Source organism: Gekko japonicus, unplaced genomic scaffold (assembly GCF_001447785.1).
Source record: "Gekko japonicus isolate JY-2015 unplaced genomic scaffold, Gekko_japonicus_V1.1 scaffold1933, whole genome shotgun sequence".
NCBI classification, from domain to species: Eukaryota; Metazoa; Chordata; class Lepidosauria; order Squamata; family Gekkonidae; genus Gekko; species Gekko japonicus.
In genome coordinates, this window is record NW_015170340.1 from 302,987 (window position 1) to 323,502 (window position 20,516).

The following is a 20,516-nucleotide window of genomic DNA, read 5'->3' on the forward strand; positions in this document are numbered from 1 at the left end:
AAAGGGAATTAGATAAGCATATGGAGCAGAGGTCCATCAGTGGCTATTAGCCACAAGGTATAGCTAGGGGCTCTGGGGCAAGTGATGCTCTGTCTTCTTGGTGCTTGGGGGGGGGGTCAACAGTGGGAGGGCTTCTAATGTCCTGGCCCCACTGCTGGACCTCCTGATGGCACTGGTATTTCTGGCCACTGTGTGACACAGAGTGTTGGACTGGATGGGCCTTTGGCCTGATCCAACATTGGCGTCTCTTATGTTCTTATGTTCTTAAATGTAGGAGCAGGACCAGGGTACTTTAATCCATCAGGGAATGCAACGAACATGAAATTAAGCAAACTCAGGAGCACTACGGAAGACAGGAGGGCCTGGCGTGATGTGGTCCATGGGGTCGCAAAGAGTCAGACCCGACTGTGCGACTGAACAACAACAACGCAGGCTCAGCCTCCCAACCCAAAAAGAATGCATTTTCATCATTTTTTTTTAAAAAGAGCCCAAAAGAAGACGGACACACACAAAAAAGAGGACATTTGGTAACCTTACTTTTTCGCTTTTCTTCTATGTTGTTATGTAATACCAATTTTAGAAGGGGGAAATCCTGCAAAACTCAGTACTTCAACAGACTTACAAAAAAATACAATTTACACTGCCCTTTAATTACTATATTATTTGATTGTGTGACCTTCTTTCCCTTTTTCTGTCTCCAGAAGAGGAGGGAGCTTGCTAGACTCAATGGTGTCTTCTTAAACAAAGTTACACCCTTCTAAATCCGCTGAAGTCAGTAGCCCCGTAACAGTGCAGTCCCACACCAACTGTTTATCAGCTGTAGGGACTCTAGATCAGATCGCACTTTAAGGGAGAAGCCAAGATCAAGATGATCCATGAGATTGCGTGGGTGTGGAAGCTGGGCTGTGAAGAAAGCTGACAGGGAAGAAGGTTGATTCACTTGAAATGTAGTGCTGATGGACAGTTTTACAGGAACCGGGGACTGCCAAAAAGACAAACAGGTGGGTTCTAGAACAAATCAAACCTGAAACCTCCTTGGAAGGTAAAATGACTAAATGGGGGCTATTGTGCTTTGGTTGCATTAATTTCAGATTACCCTTTTTAAGCTGTTATTGTACCGTCTTGGAGTAAACTGGTACAGGGGAGGCCATTTCACACAGCCTTTCCCCTACCGGTAAGGAGCCGTCTCTGAAGCGGTTTGGCATTTCAGACTGCACGGCTTTGTTTTCCCGCCCTTTTTCGCCCACGGGCGATCTTTATCTTTTTAAAAAAACGTTCTTTTAAGAGCACTATAGCACTATAACATAACACCAAAGCAGCACAATAGCAACCCCACTGGAATACCTGGACTCCACTGAGATACATGAGATTGGGGGATTTAAAAATAGGGAATGGAAGCTCAGGAACGCAGAGTTTGAGAGCATTCTTTTTTAACACTAGCTCCTTCCCAGCTTGCAAACAGCATCCTCCTTTTGATGGCCAGCATTTCAGGGTGCCATGCCTCAAGTGGGGACCTGGGGATCCCCTGTACTTCAGCCAGTGTTCCCTCTAAGCTGTTAGTGTGAGCTGGCTCCCAGTTTTTTAGCCTCATACATAAGAAGAGCCCTGCTGGATCAGACCAGTGGTCCACTTAGTCCAGCATCCTGTCTCATATAGTGGCCAGCCAGTTCCTCTGAAGGGTCAACAACAGGTCATAGAGGCTAAGGCCCAATCCTGATGTTCCCTCCTGACTCTGGGATTCAGAGATTTAGTGCCTCTGAATTTGGATGTTCCCCTCAGTCACCATGGCTGGTAGCCGCTGATAGACCTATTGTCCATGAATCTATCTAATCCCCTTTTAAAGCCATTTATTCATGTGACCATCACTACATCCTCTGGCAGTGAATTCCACATTTTAATCACTCTTGGTGTCAAAGAAAAGCAGTTATGTTGATGATTATACCTGCCAGTATTCAAGTCCAGCAGCACTTTAAAGACCAACAAAATTCTCCAGAGTATAAGCATCCATTAGTCAAAGCTCATTTTGTCAGATACAGATGCAGGGCTATTTTGGGGCAGGAACGCACAGGAACGGAGTTCCGGCTGGCTCCCGAGTTGGCCACACCCAGCAGGAACTCATTAGCATAATAGGCCACACCCAACAGCAGAAACTCATTAGGATTGGCTACATTAGGGGTTTGTGGCCTAACATGCAAAGGAGTTCCTGCAACAAAAAAAGCCCTGGGTTTTGACAACAAACAAGGTAAAGAAAATAAGAAGCAAAAGGTGGGTGTGGCTGGATGACCACACTTCTGGTAACATGGGGGTGTGGCCTAATAGGCTAATGAGCTGTGCTGCCATGGGTGTGGCCTAATATGCTAATGAGATGTGCTGTCAGGGTGTGGCTTAATATGCTAATGAGTTTCTGCTGTTGGGTGTGGGCTATTATGCTAATGAGTTCCTGCTGGGCTTTTAGAGTATAAGCATCCATTAGTCAAAGCTCATTTTGTCAGATACAGATGGGAATGAGGATCCATCAGCCCTAATAAAGCACTCAGAAGGTGGGCCAGCTATTAGCAAGAAGGGTCAGTTGGAGTCAGGAGGCAGAGGGACAATGCAAAACATGATCAGCTTGATTGTCCACCTGTACCTTCTGATGTAATAAATAAATGCTATATTTCTAGAAGGAAAAACTCTCTTTAATGTATTTTTCTCCATCAGATCCGGGCATACAAAACATTTCTTATGACAGCAATACAGCAACGTGAATCTTAAAAAAATAAGATTCACCCAATTCAAGATCTTATAGTACAGACATGTGCTGATAAGAACACAGAGCAACATCATGTTTTATATCATTTTTTTTTAAAGTTCAAGATCCATCAGTATTGGGACAGAGCCAGATTTAAAGGACTTGTTTGCACAAACCGAGCACAGACTCCGTCAATGTCTGTAGTTCTAATGTAAAAGGTAAAGGTTCCCTTGCTCGAAAGCCAGTCAAATCCGACTCTAGGGTTGCAGTGCTCATCTCCCTTTCCAAGCCGAAGAGCCAGCGCTGTCCGAAGACGTTTCCGTGGTCATGTGGCCGGAATGACTAAACACCAAGGCGCACGAAACGCTGTTACCTTCCCACCGAAGAGCCAGCGCTGTCCGAAGACGTTTCCGTGGTCATGTGGCCGGCATGACTAAACACCAAGGCGCACGGAATGCTGTTACCTTCCCACCGAAGTGGTACCTATTTATCTACTTGCAATTTCTTGCTTTTGAACTGCTAGGTTGGCAGGAGCTGGAACTAGAGACGGGAGCTCACTCCGTCATGCAGCCAACTCGGGTCTTGAACTGCTGAACTACTAACCTTCCACAGCCTGCAGTTCAGCGTCTTAACCACTTGAGCCACCGCAGGTCCATAGTTCTAATGAGTAGAAGGCAATTGTTAAACTGAACACTGAAAGCTGGTCTTTTCTGAAGAAAACAGCATCACTCTTAAGTAAGAACGTTAAACAGACACATTAATTACTGAAAATGCTGCTCTCTTTGCTATCCTGGCAACTTAAGTTCATAGTACTCTTTTAAAAAGTTAATCAGTGCTATTAGAAAGGGGCTTAATTCTAGATAACAGGGCCTATCGAACTTTTGACTTCTGCAGCCCTTGGAATCAGTGTCCTCTAAAATGGGCTATCAGTAAGAGCTTTGCTCAGGTCTTGCGAACTGAGAGCCCTCGTGGCTTCCTTAATTCAGTCCCTCCACCTCATGTTGGGTCTTCCTCTTTTCCTGCTGCCTTCAGTTTTTCCTAGCATTATCGTCTTTTCCGGTGAGTCGAGTTTTCTCATGATGTGACCAAAGCAAAACAGCCTCCGTTTCGTCATTTTACCTTCTTCAGGCTCAATTTGACCATACAGGCCATTATTAATATAAACTGTATAATGACAAGTTTTATTATCTGTAACACTATCATTCTTGCTTTTGATACGCAAACATGAGTACTTTTTTATGGCTAAGCAATAATCTATTAAGTTAGGAACAAAACCCAAGACATTTCTGTTCAAGTGGTAACTCATAAACTAAATTTGCACCCATATCTGAAAATTTCAATTTTCTTTTCACCAAGTCTAGCAGATCAAGTTGGTGTGTCTGATAATACAAAAGCCTGATTTTCAACAACACTGATAACCAGTCACCTGGAGGCCAAATCCACCCTTGCACAAATGTAAGATTGCAGCCCCCAATACAAATTGCATCACTCTATATATATGGAGGTGAACAGGGGCCAGTCTCAGCCTAACCTTCCTCACAGAGTTGTGGTGAGAATAAAATGGAGGAATGATATAATCAGTGGGCCTCCATATGGGGCCTCCATATGGGGGGGGGGAATAGGTGGGTATAAATAAATAAATCCAGACAGAGCCACACACAGGCAGTTGTCTTTGTGAGTGCAGTTCTCCTCTCAAATAAACGTAAGAAGCTGCCTTATACTGAATCAGACCTTTGATCCCTCAAAGTCAGCATTGTCTACTCAGACCAGCACCAGCTCTCCGGGGTCTCAGGCAGAGGTCTTTCACATCACACACTGCCTGGCCTTTTTAAGTAGAGATGCCGGGGAGTTGAACCTGGGACCTCCTGCATGCCAAGCAGATCTTCTACCTCTGAGCCACAGCCTCTCCCTTTCAACCAAGAGCTGCTGGTGGCGACGGGCAGAGGTGACAGGAAGCTGTCATACATACAGTAGCGTGTGGAGCAGGAGGATAAAAAGGGGAAATGGACTGGGCCTTTAAAAACAAACTTGGGAGTATTTTCTCCAAAGGTATACTGCCTTTGCATAGGGACGTTCTGTTGGCTATGGCCACCAGACCATTGGTTAATTCTTTATTGTGGGTGGGTTTCTGTGTCACTGATTAATTAGGACTCCATGTCTTCCTCGTGCTGAGAAGTCTGAAGGCTGGTTTCATACAAAGCTGCCTTTTACTGAGTCAAGTCTCTGTAGTACAATCCTGTCTCATCCAACCAAAAGTGGATCTCCAAGAACTGCCACAAGAAGTGGTGGTGGCTACAAGCACAGACAGCTTCAAGAGGGGACAGGATAAACTTATAGAGCAGAAGTCCATCAGTGGCTATTACAGTGGGAACACTATGTCTGGGGCAGTGATGCTCTGTATTCTAGGTGCTTGGGGGGTAACAGTGGGAGGGCTTCTGGAGTTCTGGCCCCACTGGTGGACCTCCTGATGGCACCTGGGTTTTAGCCACCGTGTGACACAGAGTGTTGGACTCGATGGGCCACTGGCCTGATCTAACATATGTAAATCTAACATATGTAAATACCATAAATGGCCTGGCCATTTCCTTTAACAGAAGGTACACAATGTCTGAAATGGAGGACTTTCACATGCAAAGCAGATGCTCTACCACTAAGCCATGGTCCCTCTGGGCCTGTGGTCTTCATACTTTCCAGACCCACCTTTAATGTCCAGGCAGCAGAACAGGGCCTATCGAACTACAAGCACCAGACAGGAAGTGTTGTGACTTCAGTCATGCTGCAGGAAGGGGAGAGGTCCGAGTGACAACTTCGCTAGTGGGGAACGGAAATGCACACTTCAAGTGCACGTAAAGCGTGGGTGGACTGAGTGGCGGCCCGACTGGGAGAACGAGGGACACCTTTTATGGGGAAGGATATCTCTTGACCTCCCTATGTTAAAATGAATCTGCTCTGTCACCATGTGGCCTCCTGCCACCATCAAGAAAGGCAGGAGATGCAATGCCCACTGGCAGTGGGCCCTTCCAAAGAACAACAAAACAGAAACAGCTGCTTTAAAGGGGCTCATGACCCAGCAGGTCTCCATCACCCACCTGAATGTCATTGAATCACAGAGTTGGAAGGGACCTCCAGGGTCCTCTAGTCCAACCCCCTGCACAATGCAGGAAATTCACAAATACCTCTCCCCCACACCCCCAGTGACCACAGTTCCATGCCCAGAAGATGATAAAAAAAAAACCCTCCGGGATCTGCAGCTAAACTGGCCTGGAGAACAATTGCTTCCTGACCCCAAAGTGGCAATCAGCCACAAGAACTAAGCACGGATGCAACCCTTCCTGCCCTCCCTCTCATGATCTGCCTACTGTCCTGACTACTGTCCTAAGCTACAGCCCCTGTGCAACTAGGTGACAACATTTGCACCTTAGTCTGTGAATTTTTTGTTTCTCTCTCAAAGCAATAAGGACACAAAGGGATGGCTGGCTGGTTTTTTTGCTCCTGAGCGAATTTTCAGAGATCGTAGAAAATCCGGAGTTTGATTTGTAACCTGCCCGCCCCAATACTCTGACCATTTTTACACTGTTTTCTCCTAATAGTATTAGAAGCATCTTTAAAAATAATCACACTCTTTGCCTAAAGACTCCCGAGGCAATGCTTTTAAAAAAATCCGTGCAGTTTGCGTCAATATTCCCAAGCAGATCATATTTTCCAGTCTCAGGATTTGTATGAATTCTCCCCCCTGTGGGTCCTCTCGTGGGCAACAAGGGTGGAGCTCTGGTTGAAGCTTTTCAGACAGTGCGAACACTTATATGGTTTCTCTCCTGTATGGATCCTCTCGTGCCTGATCAGGTGTGCCTTGTGACTGAAGCTTCTGCCGCACACCAGGCAGGAGTAAGGTTTTTCACCCGTGTGGCTCCTTTTGTGCCTGTTCAGGTTAGATTTTCCGCTGAAGCTCTTCCCGCAGGCTGCACAGGTGTACTGTTTGACCCCCGAATGACTCCGCTCATGGCCGATGAGGTCGGTCCGATGCTTGAAGCTCTCACCACAAGCCGCGCATTTGTACGGCTTCTCCCCCGTGTGGATTTTCTCGTGTCGGAGAAGGTGGGCCTTGTGGCAGAAGCCCTTCCCGCAGAGTGAGCAGAGGTACGGCTTCTCTCCCGTGTGGCTTCTTTCGTGTCTCGTCAGGTTGGACCTTCCGCTGAAGCCTTTCCCGCAGATGGAACATGGGTACGGTTTGTCTCCCGTATGGGTTCTCTCGTGGATGATGTAATCGGACCGATGATTGAAGCCTTTCCCGCAGGAGGGGCACTCATAGGGTTTCTCTCCCGTGTGGGTTCTCTCGTGGGCGGCCAGTTTAGAGCTCTGGCTGAAGCTCTTCTCGCAGTGCGAGCACTTGTACGGCTTTTCCGTGTGGGTCCTCTCGTGGGCGATGAGGGTCGAGCTCTGGCTGAAGCTCTTCAGACACTGCGAGCACTTGTAGGGTTTCTCCCCTGTGTGGATCCGCTCGTGCCTGATCATGTGAGCTTTGTGACTGAAGCTTCTCCCACAGACAGCGCACGTGTATGGCTTCTCCCCCGTGTGGCTCCTTTGGTGCCTGTTCAGGTTCGACCGCCCACTGAAGCTTTTCCCACAGAACGAGCAGATGTGGGGCTTCTCTCCCGTGTGGGTTCTCCAGTGAGCGATCAGGTACGACCTCACATTGAAGCCTTTCCCACAAAGCGAACACTTGTGCGGCTTCTCCCCTGTGTGGGTTCTCTCATGGGCAAGGAGGTAGGATCTCACGTTGAAGGTTTTCCCGCAACTGGAACATTTGTACGGTTTCTCCCCTGTATGAGCCTTCTCCTGAGTGAGAAAGTATTTTCTCCAAATGAAGATTTTGCCATAATAGGAACTTTTGTAGGGTTTCTTTCCAACTCTCTTCCCAGGGTAATTTCCCAGCTGCTTTTCTGACCTGTATTGATCTGACTTCCCCAGATAACGGAACACGCCCCCTTTGGCCACCGCGAGCGTCGTTTTGTCGTGTTTAGTGTTTCCCAGCAGAAAGTTCTCCTCTTCCTCTTCTTTTACACACTCATTCCCTGTGGGAAGGAACAGAGAACTGTGAAACTGGCAAAACCCCAGGCAAAAGTGAGGGATCTTACGACACCAGGATGCCAAATCGTACAGGATCAAAAGAGTCAGTCGTGCAGAGATGAACAGCTTTGCAAACTCACACAATGACAAGAGGGAGGGGAGGAAGAAGCTGCCCATACTTTTCTGTCCCACCCTCCCTCCAAAGAGCTAAGGAAAGCATACATGGGCCCCGGGCACACGGTCCGGATATCGCGCGGGGGGCATGGCTAATTGCCCTGGCGCAGTTTGATCCGCGATTAGGCGATCAGACGCGCCGGCAGCACAGCACAGGTCCTTCCCTCGGCGCCAGCGGGTAAACGAAGGACCAGAGGGGAATGCCGCGCGCCGGCGCGATCACACCACGGGCGTCTGGAGGCAGCCCGTGGCAAACATTTACTAGTACCTTGGAGGTACTAGTTTTTAAATGCGCATTGTCGGAGGTAAGCCACGGGTGCGCTCCACTTCCCAGATGTTGGGGTGTGATCGCGGCCGGATAATCTGCCCACCTTCCGTGCCTCTCCCCCGGCAACTTTGCCTTGTGACCGGGGCCACTGTTCTCCTCTCCCAATATTTTGACTTTACAACAACGCTGTGAGTAGCTGAAGCTAAGGGAACAATCCAGGGTCACCCAACAAGGCATCAAGGCCGAGTGGAGATCTGATAGCTGGTCTCCCTCAGCGCCAGTCCAACATGCCGACTCTCTTCTGTTTTTAATCTATATGTGTGAGCATGTGTCTCATGTGATTTACACATGCCCAAATCCAAACTGGAGAGAGCCAGTTTGGTTTAGTGGTTAAGAGCGGTGGACTCTAATCTGGGAGAACCGGGTTTGATTCCCCACTCCTCCACTTCCACCTGGCTGGATGACCTCGGGCCAGCCATAGTTCTGATAAGAGCTGTTCTTGAAAAAGAGCAGTTTCTGTCAAGAGCTCTCTCAGCCCCACCTACCTCACAGACTGTCTGTTGTGGGGAGGGGAAGGGAAAGGAGATCGCAAGCCGCTCTGAGACTCCTTCGGGTAGTGAAAGGCGGAGTATGAATCCAGTCTCCTCTTCTTCTATTACAAGCATGCTAACTCCATCCCCTCCTACTTTAATTCACCCAGCTGTGGGCAAACAGTTTGTACAAGCCATATGTGCATCAAGAACATTTGTTCTCAGCTATGAGGATGGAGCTAATGAATTCACATTAACTTATAGACATGGGCACTGCGTCTGCAATTGGATAAACACACGCTGGAGGAGATAAAACCTGCATTCTTGTTCCTACGTCTCCTGTACAGGGTATACACGACTGGTGTCCTTTCATTCTGAATTGGACAGCCTGGTGAGGTGACAAAAAAAAAGCCCACGGGGAAAAACCCACAGTCATAAACGCTCACAGGAAAAAAAGCCCACATGGAAAACTGCCCACACAGAAAAAAGCCCATACAGAAAAACGCCCAGAGAAAAAAGCCCACACGGAAAGAATTAATGGGTTATTACGTATATTTTATCCTGTTATTTTAAGATTAAGACATGTCATATTCACATGCAACAATTCGTGCTGTGATTTTATCAAGTATAATTAAATAATAATTTTGCAATGTTATTAGTAAATTACTTCATTACTATACAAAAGTGGCCTGTATGAAGAGGGCTTTAATGCTCTTGAGTATAAAGGCTTGGAAGGGAAAATACAGGAAATAAAAGTGACCATTTTGTTATCAACAAACTTTATTAAGAAGGAAAAACAATAACAACAGAAATTAAACTCTATATAGTTTCATTTTTAACTTTAAAAACTTTAAAAACTTTTTAAAAACGTTAAACTTTTTTTTAAAGCTCATTTTTAAATAAAATTAAATACTTTAAGTTTATTAATTTACCATTTGTCAACCTTTGTAATGTTGGTATGAAGTAATCTCTAAAGTAAAGACAGAGAGATGTTAAATTAAATTATGTATAGACTGTCTAGTAGACACAGCTTTTGAACAACTATATGGATTAAAATTCTTCAAATAATTAATATTATTTACTTATTTTGTTAAAAATTAAAACCACGAGATTGCAAGACCATAAGATAATATTAAAATAAGTCAATTTTCTAGCTCGATTTCCCTTTACTTGTATTTTAACAAATATAGTGTGGTACACCCAGTGACCACGACAATAGACTATTTAACCCTAATAGTAAAAGCAACAATTATTTAACAACATTTAATAACAACAATAACAATAATTTAATAATAATAACTCAGGTATCATTCTTCATTGCAAACTAGCCAATTTCCTTAAGTAATTAAGTTTATCTTCCACCTGCTCATATTGCTTCACAGAAGTGGCAACCATGTCATGCAGTGCCTCGTATTTCCTCTTTTTCACCTCTAGGCAACCTGTCTGTGCACTAGCCAGTGTTAGTTTGTGGCAAGCCAGGTCCCTCTGCAGTCCGTCAAATAGAGACCACACACTGGGTTGACTGCAGTGGAATAGGGAATTGAGAGCACTGTGGAATCCCTCACAACAGTTTGTAGTTTTTGGCGACCATTCCAGGGCCGCATCATGGTGATTCCATGTTCTTATAGGAAACTTAGGAGCTCTGCCTGCTGCGCCCTCAATATATGTCGAAAAGAAGTACGTGAGCACCTCATTGTAGCGGTCTTCATCTGGAAACGTGGCAGCCAGCTCATCAAAAACAGTTCTCACATCACTGACTGGGACAAAGGCTAACGCAGCAAGAGATTTCAGTGTAATTTTTATGTTCACATTAGTTTCATATTCAGTCTTCAAGCCAATACTGTTGATCTTCCTAATGAGGCTCTGACACAGGTGAAAATAACACCCTTTGACCTCAGCGTGTGGAAAGGCAATCCTCGCTGCATTCATACAAGCCTTCTCAAAATCGACCAACACCTTTTGAGGTGCCAGGTCTGGAATCAATAGTTTCATTATTTCAAACATTCTATTATAGGTGTCCATGTTCTTCTTCTGAAGTAAAATGTAAATACATGGTGGATATGAATTACCCACCTTGGCATGCCATGTGTACAGCTGGTAAAACATATTTGGCGTTTCATCAAAGGTGCCATCTCCATAGATGGTGTCTTTGTTTAATTCGAGCATAAGATCTCTATCGCCTAAAACCAGAATTCTGTCTGGATTTTCCACACTGGAATCGTAAAGTATCAGTTGCCTATACTTCTCAGGAATGTCAGAATTGATGGTTTCTGGGTTAGGCAAATTACTGCCTGTTCTGTGATAGTGAAGGCTTCTCGCAAGGGATGATTGTCTGGGCATATGGGCCAAAATATCATTATTTAGCCCTGACAACACATTTCCCATCACACTGTGAGGAGTAGCACTTGCTGCTCTCATGTCTTGCCTCATTCTGCTTCTGGCAACGTTAGCTGCTGCTTTTTGAGGACAGGAGTCATGACAATGTTCTGTCGGTTCCTGAACTACGTTGCCATCTTTTGTTTTTATAATCGAATGGCACTTTATGGAGCGATTCTGTCTGCATCTCCAAGTCACCACTCCATTGAGAGTGCGAAAAGAGAGATATTCAAACCCCAAGTAAGTCATAACTTTGTTGTTCTTCTGGCTTCTCGAAAACTCCATTGTTTGCACTATGAGGAAAAAAATAAAGCTATAAGGTAACCCAGGAGTTGGAAATCAGGGCAAGTTCAGTGTTCAGGGCCTCCTTTCCTAAAACCCCCCCACCCACTCATGTACCCTGGCTTAAGTCAAGTAACTGACTATTACAATCGGGAGAATACAATTTGGCACGTAGGGGTATTTGGAAGGGAGAAATCAATAAACATAGTTGTGATTAATAAAAAAATTGAATTTGTACTTGTAATTAATTAAAAAATGGTATTTTTCCATGTGGGCTTTTTTCCCACGTGGGCATTTTTCTGTAAGGGCTTCTTTCCGTGTGGGCAATTTTCCATGTGGGCTTTCTTCTTGTGAGCATTTATGACCGTGGGTTTTTTTTCTGTGGGCTTTTCCCCTAGAACCGTAATCTCTGTACTGTTGTGGGGTCATGTTGATACTCGTGCTATGCTCCGGTTCTTTCTGGTGGTTCCAAATTTCTAAAATCCTACTGCATTGGTTTATGAATGTCCCCTTTTGTTGATTGTACTGACTCACTACTTGTAAGCCACTTTGACAGACTGTGAGAAAGGAGTACTATGGATAACATAAATAAATAAAATAAAAAAGCAACTGAGGACCGGGACAGGAGTCCAGCCCAACTCAGCTCTCACCTGACTGGGCACCCAACACAGTCGCCGTCCCCTCAGCCTGGAGGTCCGAGACCCAGGGTTCCTCTTCTGGTTCTACTTTTATGATCACACCAGGAAACCCTGAGTAGGAAAGAGATGCAAGAGGAGGAGAAGTTCAGGTCAAGTGAATATTGAACCTAAGTCTCTCACTTCAACAGGTGGGCTTTCGAAGGGCATCAGGTGGTTTGCTGCTGGATCTTTCTGACCCTGTTTCACACTTTCATTCACATATGTCTCCTGCTAAAGCATTGATGGCTATGGGGACTGTGCGGCAAGACTCCAAAGAAATCCCCAAATTCAAGTTTTTCTAGACCTCCAGACCGTTCTCATCCGTTTGACTCTCTATCTCTGATTGCATCCCAGAAACCGGCCTACCGGCCACGAAGAAAACACAGCACAAAAGCATGAAGAAGGCATCTGGGCCAGCTCCTGGAATTTCCACTTAGAGGAGCTCAGTTAGCCCAAACCAGAGGAGGTACTATGGAGGTAGGGCCAGTGGTCTCCAACCCATGATTGGGGACATTCAGGTGGACCACATACTTCTCACAGACTGATAACCAAGTCACCTTTTTTGGCAACTTTTTGGAAGGACTTGCTGCTACTGCACATTTGTAGACGGCAAGGGTGCCACCTCTCTCTTTGCGGAACAGAGTCGCAGAACCACAAGGTAATGTCACTCAGCAGTGGAGAGGATTCCCCTATGGCTCTGCCCCTTGGACTTGTCCCTTCCTATGGTACACCTCCTGTTGTGTTTACTGATCATAATATTCTTGGTCTGTTGCCCACAGTCCTGGCTTTCACATCACTATTATAATTCCAGCTCCTTGACTTCCTGTCACATGGCTCTGATGTCACATGCTCTCAGCTCCCATGCAGAGTGGAGTCCTGAGTCTGGAAAGGTTGAAGACCGCTGAGGTAGAAGAACACACATGAACACATGAAGCTGCCTTACACTGAACCAGACCCTGGGTCCATCAAAATCAGTAGTGTCTACTCAGACTGGCAGCAGCTCTCCAGGGTCTCAGGTAGAGGTCTTTCACATCACTTCCTACCTGATCCTTTGAACTAGAGATGCTGGGGATTGAACCTGAGACCTTCTGCATGACAAGCAGATGCTCATCCACTGAGCCACCACCCCTGTAATATGGAGCAGTGGTCCATATAAAGCCTCATATATATTCAGGTGCCTCACTATGAGGGGTAATTGTGTGTCTCGAGAAATAAATTGCCTTATATTGACCATTGGTCCATCTTGCTCAGAACTGTCTGCTGCAGGGATCAACAAATCCCAAGTTGATTTGGCACCTAGAAATTGCATTATGGTGCCTTGTATTTTCAGCAGTCTGTTTGTTTTAAGTGCCTCTTGGCAATTCACAGTAGAAATATAAAGCTTATTTAGGTGAGAGGTAGAGGTTAGCTTTTTGTTGTGATGACAACCAGGGTTACCCCATCTTTATTTATACACAATACTTTTGTAATAGCTGCAAAAAAATGACAAGAACCTGTGAAGAGTTTAAGATTAGGTTTTGTGGCAGCAAGAATGAGAAAACAGGGATAAATTATTAAGGACTGTGGTTTATACCACTAGGCAGTGTTGCCTCTAAGCTGAGTTAGTGTGAGCTAGCTCACAGTATTTTAGCCTCTGGCTCACACGTTTGTCTTAGCTTGGGAAGGATGGCTACAGAGCAAACTGATTTACGCAGCCGCCAAATCGCTTGCTTACGACTTTAATGCCAGCAGCCCACAAAGTAGAATTTTTGCTCACCAAGACTCCACAGCTTAGAGGGAGCACTGCTACTAGGTATAGCTTACTGTAATCTTTTGCCTCCCTAGCGTGACTTGTTAATACTTATGCTTTGTTTCAGACTCTATACCAAGGAAAGAATCACGGGAAAGAAACAAAGAAAAATTATAGAAACACTGAGATAAGTTAGCTGTGTCATACTGGTAGTGGTATTTCATATTGGCCTGTCATGCTGAAATACCATCCTACTAAAATACTGTCAATCTGATGCTGTGCGACCTCCGTTCGACATAACGTGCAACTCATTTCTAGTCCAGTGAAACAGCAGCGGACCGATTTCAAATCAGCACAAGTGGGGCCAAGCTGCCTCCCCCTCCAATCCCACCTCAGTCAACAGGTGGCGTTCTACATTTTATGGCCTACAAAGCAGGTTAAGACGCTGAACTGCAGGCTGTGGAAGGTTGGTAGTTCAGCAGTTCAAGACCCGAGTGTGCCGCATGACGGAGTGAGCTCCCGTCTCTAGTTCCAGCTCCTGCCAACCTAGCAGTTCGAAAGCAAGAAATTGCAAGTAGATAAATAGGTACCACTTCGGTGGGAAGGTAACAGCATTCCGTGTGCCTTGGTGTTTAGTCATGCCGGCCACATGACCACGGAAACATCTTCAGACAGCGCTAGCTCTTCGGCTTTGAAACGGAGATGAGCACCGCAACCCTAGAGTCGGACTCGACTGGCTTTCGAGCAAGGGAACCTTTACCTTTACCTTTAACATGGAAAAGTGACGCGTTGATTTTTGAGACATCGTAGGAGACATGTCTGCACAGGGAAGGGGGGAACAGGAGGACAACATGGGAGACAAAGATTTCAATAATTATTTTTTAAAGCGGCTAATATTTTCTCCATATTCTTCTCTAGGTTGAAACCCTGTTAAAAACTGTATCTTTTGAAGCTCTAGAACTCAAAACTTTATACTCTGGAAATCTTGTTCATCTCTAAAGTGCTCCTGGACTCAAATACAGCTCTACTACTGAGGACCAACATGGCTGCCCACCTGGAACTATCTGGGGAAAAACAGAGCCAGTGTGGTGCAGGGTTTAGAGTGATGGACTAGGATGTGGTTTGAGTCCCCACTGTACAACAGAAGCTCACTGGGTGGCCTTGAGCCAGTCTCACACCTACTCTAACTTACCTCACAGGGTTGCTGTGAAGACAAAATGGAGGAAAGGAGAACAAGGAGAAGAAGAAGAGATTGGATTTATACTCCCACCACTGACTAACTGAAGGAGTCTCAGAGCGGCTTACAATCTCCTTTTCCCTTCCCCTCCCCTCCCCTCCCCACAACAGACACCCTGTGAGGTAGGTGGGACTGAGAGAACTCTCCCGAGAACTGCCTTTGAGAGAACAGCTCTGAGAGAACCTGTAACTGACCCAAGGTCACATGAGTAGCTGCATGTGGTGGAGTGGGGAATCAAACCTGGTTCTGCCAGATTAGAGTCTGCGCTCCTAACCACTACACCAAACTGGCTCTTTGTAAGCCACTTGGGGTCCTCATCAGGGAGAAAGGCAGGGTATCAATGAAGTAAATGTAAAGAAAATGCATATTTGCAGCATCGACCCCTTTAAGGGGGAAAAACGATTACACTACTTTGGAATAGGGTCAAAGTGACCCCATATTACAGCAAAAATAATGGAAACCTGATAGCTCTCTCTTTCATGGCATTAGCTACTAAGAAAAAAACCAGGCCTCAAGAATAACTTTCTTCACCAATGTAGGACAAAGATTAAAATTTGGAATCGGGGTCACAAATATCCCTCACTGAAAACATCAAAACCCCACGGAAACGGAAACAGGGTCAAATTGACGCCACCATTTTTTAAAGCATAAGACACAGTTGGGAATCTGTAAAACTATTTATTCTTAAGAAAGCAACCATTTTTAACTGTTACAATACTGAAACTTAACATAATAATACTGCAATGTGGAACAACAGATAACAAAAAAGTGAAGTAACAGGTGACACAGGTAGAATGTCTTTAAATAGGTAAAATACAGTACCGTTTGAATGGAACGTTTACAAATGAGCCCTTTTATCCCTCGCAAAGTGCCTACTTGCACGAATTGCACAGCAAACTTGCATGTTGTGCGCAGACAAAACGTGCACACTGTATACATTTCTTTTGGGTCTTGCAGTCCATTTTCCTGTCACAAAGGTGACATCTACCCCTTTTCCTTTCAGAAGTTGCAACCCCCACCAGTTCAGTGGCAGCCTGTCTGGACCCCAGTGGCAAATGTTCAATGTTCCTTGCTTGAATCCAAGGCTTAATCAGTTCAAGCCCTAGTTCAATGAGGAACAGACGCCTTGGACTTGATTTTTTCTGCCCCCACCCTGGATTGTTTATCTTCCACACAATATATGCATCAAGACAGGCAATGTCAAGTATATTGGAGAACACCACCATAGGCCATCGGTGAACCATGCGTTTTGAACTAAATGTGGATATCATTTGATCACAGGTATCCACTCCACCCTTGGTCTCATTATAGTACATTATTATTTCCGGCGTTGATCTTGGTCCTGAAACCGTGGCTGAATTGTGCATCGATGAAAGCAAAATCGCCGCTTTCCCCTTCTTTGGCACATAGCTGACTAGAGTTAAGTCGTCCTGGAAGCCAAAAATCGAACTCAGGACAGTCCTCTTTTTGTTGGGCAGAAACTCCAGTGGGATTTCTGGGTTTCGTTTTCCTAGTGTGCCCACCAGAGTCATCTCATTCTTTCCAAGCTCCCTTGCCAGCGCTGCGCTTGTAAAGAAATCGCCTGTGGTGACATTTCTCCCTGATCCACGCAAATGTTCCGTGAGCTGCAACACCACCCTTTGTCCCAGACTCTCTGCAGCTGGAGCACCTTCTACCCTCCCTGAATAGATGTCCACGTTGTGGACATAACTGGTTCTGGAGTCACAGCACATCCAGAATTTTATGCCATATTTTGCAGGTTTAGATGGCACGTACTGCATGATTGGGCACCTTCCCCTGAAAGCCACTAGTTGTTCACCAACCATAACACTGTCACCTGGGATGAAGGGTTTTGCAAGGGTATCTCTGAATAAGGCCAAGAAATCGCGGACCGGAGCAAGTTTGTCACTGTTATCGATTCGCCTGCGTTCCTGCCGGTCATCGAACCGAAGGACCCTGTTGATTTTTTTGAAAGCCGCAATCGACATCGTCGCCTTGAAGTGTGGCCTGCCGTGCACGGGAGACCAGAGGTCCTCCATATTCTCTCCTGCGGACCTGAAAGCTCCCGCCAGAATGCGTAGGCCTAGGTATGCCCACAGTTCATCTTCCGACAGGGGACTCCAATGTTGCCCAAACACCTCTCCTCCAAATTTGTTGGTGAAGTGTAGCAGGTGGCTCATCACAGCCGGGGTCAGGAAAAGCTGAAGGCCTGATCTCAGCTGAACGGTCAATCGCTGCGCAGCGAGAGCAGCCAGCCCCGGAAGCTGGGGCGTAACATCGTGACGAGGCGTTTTCACAAAAGGAGAGGGCGTCTTCTTCCACGTTTCTTTTCTGTTTCTTGAGATGTACTCCGTCTCCCTCCCTTCTGCAAAACACGAAAATGAAAACTGGCGAAGAAGAACTCCCAAACAAGGATGCCAAACTATGCAGTGCCAATAGCGTTTATCCTTTCCCCCCTCCCTGAAAGTAAGGCAATTCGACAGAATTAGATGAGCATATGGAGCAGAGGTCCATCAGTGGCTATTAGCCACAAGGCATAGATAGGGGCTCTGGGGCAAGTGATGCTCTGTCATCTTGGTGCTTGGGGGGGGAGCAACAGTGGGAGGGCTTCTAATATCCTGGCCCTAGTGGTGGACCTCCTGATGGCACCTGGTATTTCTGGCCACTGTGTGACACAGGGTGTTGGACTGGATGGGCCTTTGGCCTGATCCAACATTGGCGTCTCTTATGTTCTTAGCAGCAAATTCAACTAAGGATGCCCTGAAAACATGCAGCATCTTTTGACATGAGCCAAGGGAATGGTCTGGTCCCGCTGAATCCCCCCCAATACTTCTTTGCCGCTTCTGCCTGGAAATGGGTGGGGGAAGAGAGAGTAGAAGGCTTCAGCCACAAGCAGGCTGTTAACAGCTGCACCCAGATACCATCAGCCTGGCAATGCCTATTTGGAGGGAGGTGCAAGAAAACTCCTCAGAGACTTTCTCTTTATATCCCAATCAGCAAAGCTGGGCTCGCCCCCCCCCCAATAGAGCTTCGTAACATACCTCCAGGATCCTCACTGAGGCTGCTTTCTTCTTCGGATGATTCCTGTGATGAGGTGCCGTCTGGTCGGTGCCAGCTCCCCCCATCACTTGCTTCGTCCCCTGTGCTGTCTTCTGGGAAACGCAAGAAATCTTCCTCAGATTCCTCCTCCTGGAATATATTCTGAAGCTCTTCCAGGGCATGCCGAGTAGCCTCTGGTTCAAATGACCGAGAAGGACCAAGGGCTGCCACAGTTCTTCCATTGCTGTTCAAAGGAGTTTTGAATTTCAAGCCAAGGCAAAACCGCAGTGAAGTACACTACAGGTGTGCCAAGGTAGAAATGTCAGTGGGTAGGCAAGGATCTCACACTCCCTTATATTGTCGATGACCCCCTCCCCCCCTCCCCAAATATATAAAGTTGAGAAGGTCACTCAGGGTGGGGGTGGTGGTTTAGAAAATGTGGTTCAGATAATGACTGCAAACATGGCCAGGCTTGTCTTGCAGGGGGATAGAATGACCCCATTTCCCAAAATCGCAATACAGTTCAATGTGAGCTTTTCCATGTGGCTGTAGGACAGAAGAGAAGCTTTGATAGAGCACAACTAAGGGAAACAATCAGCTCAGTGGACAGTTGGCTAGGGGTCATCCAAAGTTCCAGGTTGAATGGCTCCTTCAAGTCTGGAAAATGTGAAGAGGTTCAAGAGGAGGCCTGCATGCCCAGGCTTGTCTTGCAGGGGGATAGAGTTTTCCAGAATTGCAATACAGATCAATTTGAGCTTTTCCATGTGGCTATGGACATAGGGGAAACTTTGACAGAGCACAAACATAGGGCTTTTATCTGCTCCTACTATAGAAACAACAATTCAGGTTGCAAACAGTAATTTCAACCCCCAATTCCAAAAATGGTGTAAAACCCTGAAGATGAAAGTGTGATATTTTTGCACAACAAATCTCTATAGATACCAATTATGGAGAGAAATTTTAGTTTTCACTATTTGCTCCACCTTCCTATAAAATTGAGATGATAGGTGCAATAAGCAACAGCAAGAGGATCAAGTTGGATTGTAAACTAATCATTTAACAGTAGAAACCATTCTGACACTCTCGAACCTTCATGAAACACACACAGAATTCTTCTATATCTGAGATCTAGCTCTAATCTAGTCCTCATGTTCTACGAATTGACAAAGGCAGTGCAGTTACCAGCACTCCTTACCCTTATTTATTGGTTGATGAAGGTTCGAGAGTGTCAGAATGGTTTCTACTGTTAAATGATTAGTTTACAATCCAACTTGATCCTCTTGTTGTTGCTTGTTATTGCTTGTTCAATGCTTGTGATGTTTATTGTTGTAAATGATTGTTTAAAAATGAATTATATATATTATATATATATATATACACATACACACACACACACATATATACATACACACACACACAGTGCTAAAATCATTTTTCAATATGCATAGTACTTTCAGTATTGCATAGTACTTTCACTTTCAAGCCAGAATGACCCCCCCTTACCCTTTTGATAAACCTCAAACTTAAAAAAGAAAGGCGCAGTGGGGAGGGAAGAGGGGGACTTCAGGGCACTGCAGTTCATTGGGGAGGAAACATAACAGGAGTTTGCTGTCTGCAGAAAGCTTCAAATGGGTAAACCAATTATTTCCCATGACTTCTGGGGTCAAAATAACCCCCGATTTCTTTGATAGGGCTAACGCCTTTATGCTCAACGGGTTTCTTGTTCTGTCTTAATGCGCCAGCCTCAGGGGCTGCACTGGATCCTCAACGGTAAGAGAAGACGCTGTTTGAAGGTGTTAAACCCCACCCCTCTCCCAGGTAAGCCTCACCTTCCTCATAGTCCTGGACATCCGATACCAGCGGTTCCTCTTCTTCTTCCACTTTCACCTTCACGACAGGAAACTCTGATCAAGAGAGAAGGGTCAGAGGAAGAGTCAAATGCCAATGACCCAAACAGTCTTGCTTTAGGGACAAATGAACACAAGATGCTGGAATCCCATGAATGGATCCCCTCCCATCAGTGTGTGTTTTGAAGTCCTAGACCCCCTTAAAAAAACCCAAAACCCTGCAGGGTGAAGGTATGGAGTGAAATTGTGGAAGGGAGGATTGTGCCTCCTACACATGTCCCCTTGATCAAATCTGCTTTTCCAGTTAAGTTTCTGAACACACAAAGCTGCCTTCTACGAAGTTAGACCATTGGTCTATCGAGGTCAGCATTGTCTACTCTGACCCAGTAGCAGCTCACCAGGGTCTCACAGTCTTTCTCGTCACCTACTCCTGCATGCTTTTCACTGGAGATGCTGGGGACTGGCCCTGACTTCTGCAAGCAAAGATAATGCACCACCATTGAGCCACGGCCTCTCCCCTGTTAATCAGGGGAAGAATATAGGGGCCTACAGATATTTT

General features: G+C 45.8%; 1 protein-coding gene across 1 annotated transcript in view; it reads right to left on the reverse strand.

The window, feature by feature from the left end:
• The window catches only part of LOC107116276 (zinc finger protein 585A-like), a 28,591-nt gene extending 10,299 nt beyond the window's left edge, over positions 1-18,292 (reverse strand). The window contains exons 1-5 of the mRNA XM_015418173.1: positions 18,113-18,292; positions 16,386-17,335; positions 14,601-14,653; positions 12,079-12,177; positions 6,531-7,803 (exon numbers count right to left, since the gene is read on the reverse strand). Coding sequence (XP_015273659.1) covers positions 6,531-7,803; positions 12,079-12,177; positions 14,601-14,653; positions 16,386-17,335; positions 18,113-18,292 — 2,555 coding nt within the window. The remainder of the gene's footprint in view (positions 1-6,530; positions 7,804-12,078; positions 12,178-14,600; positions 14,654-16,385; positions 17,336-18,112) is intronic.
• Positions 18,293-20,516: the final 2,224 nt, after the last annotated feature.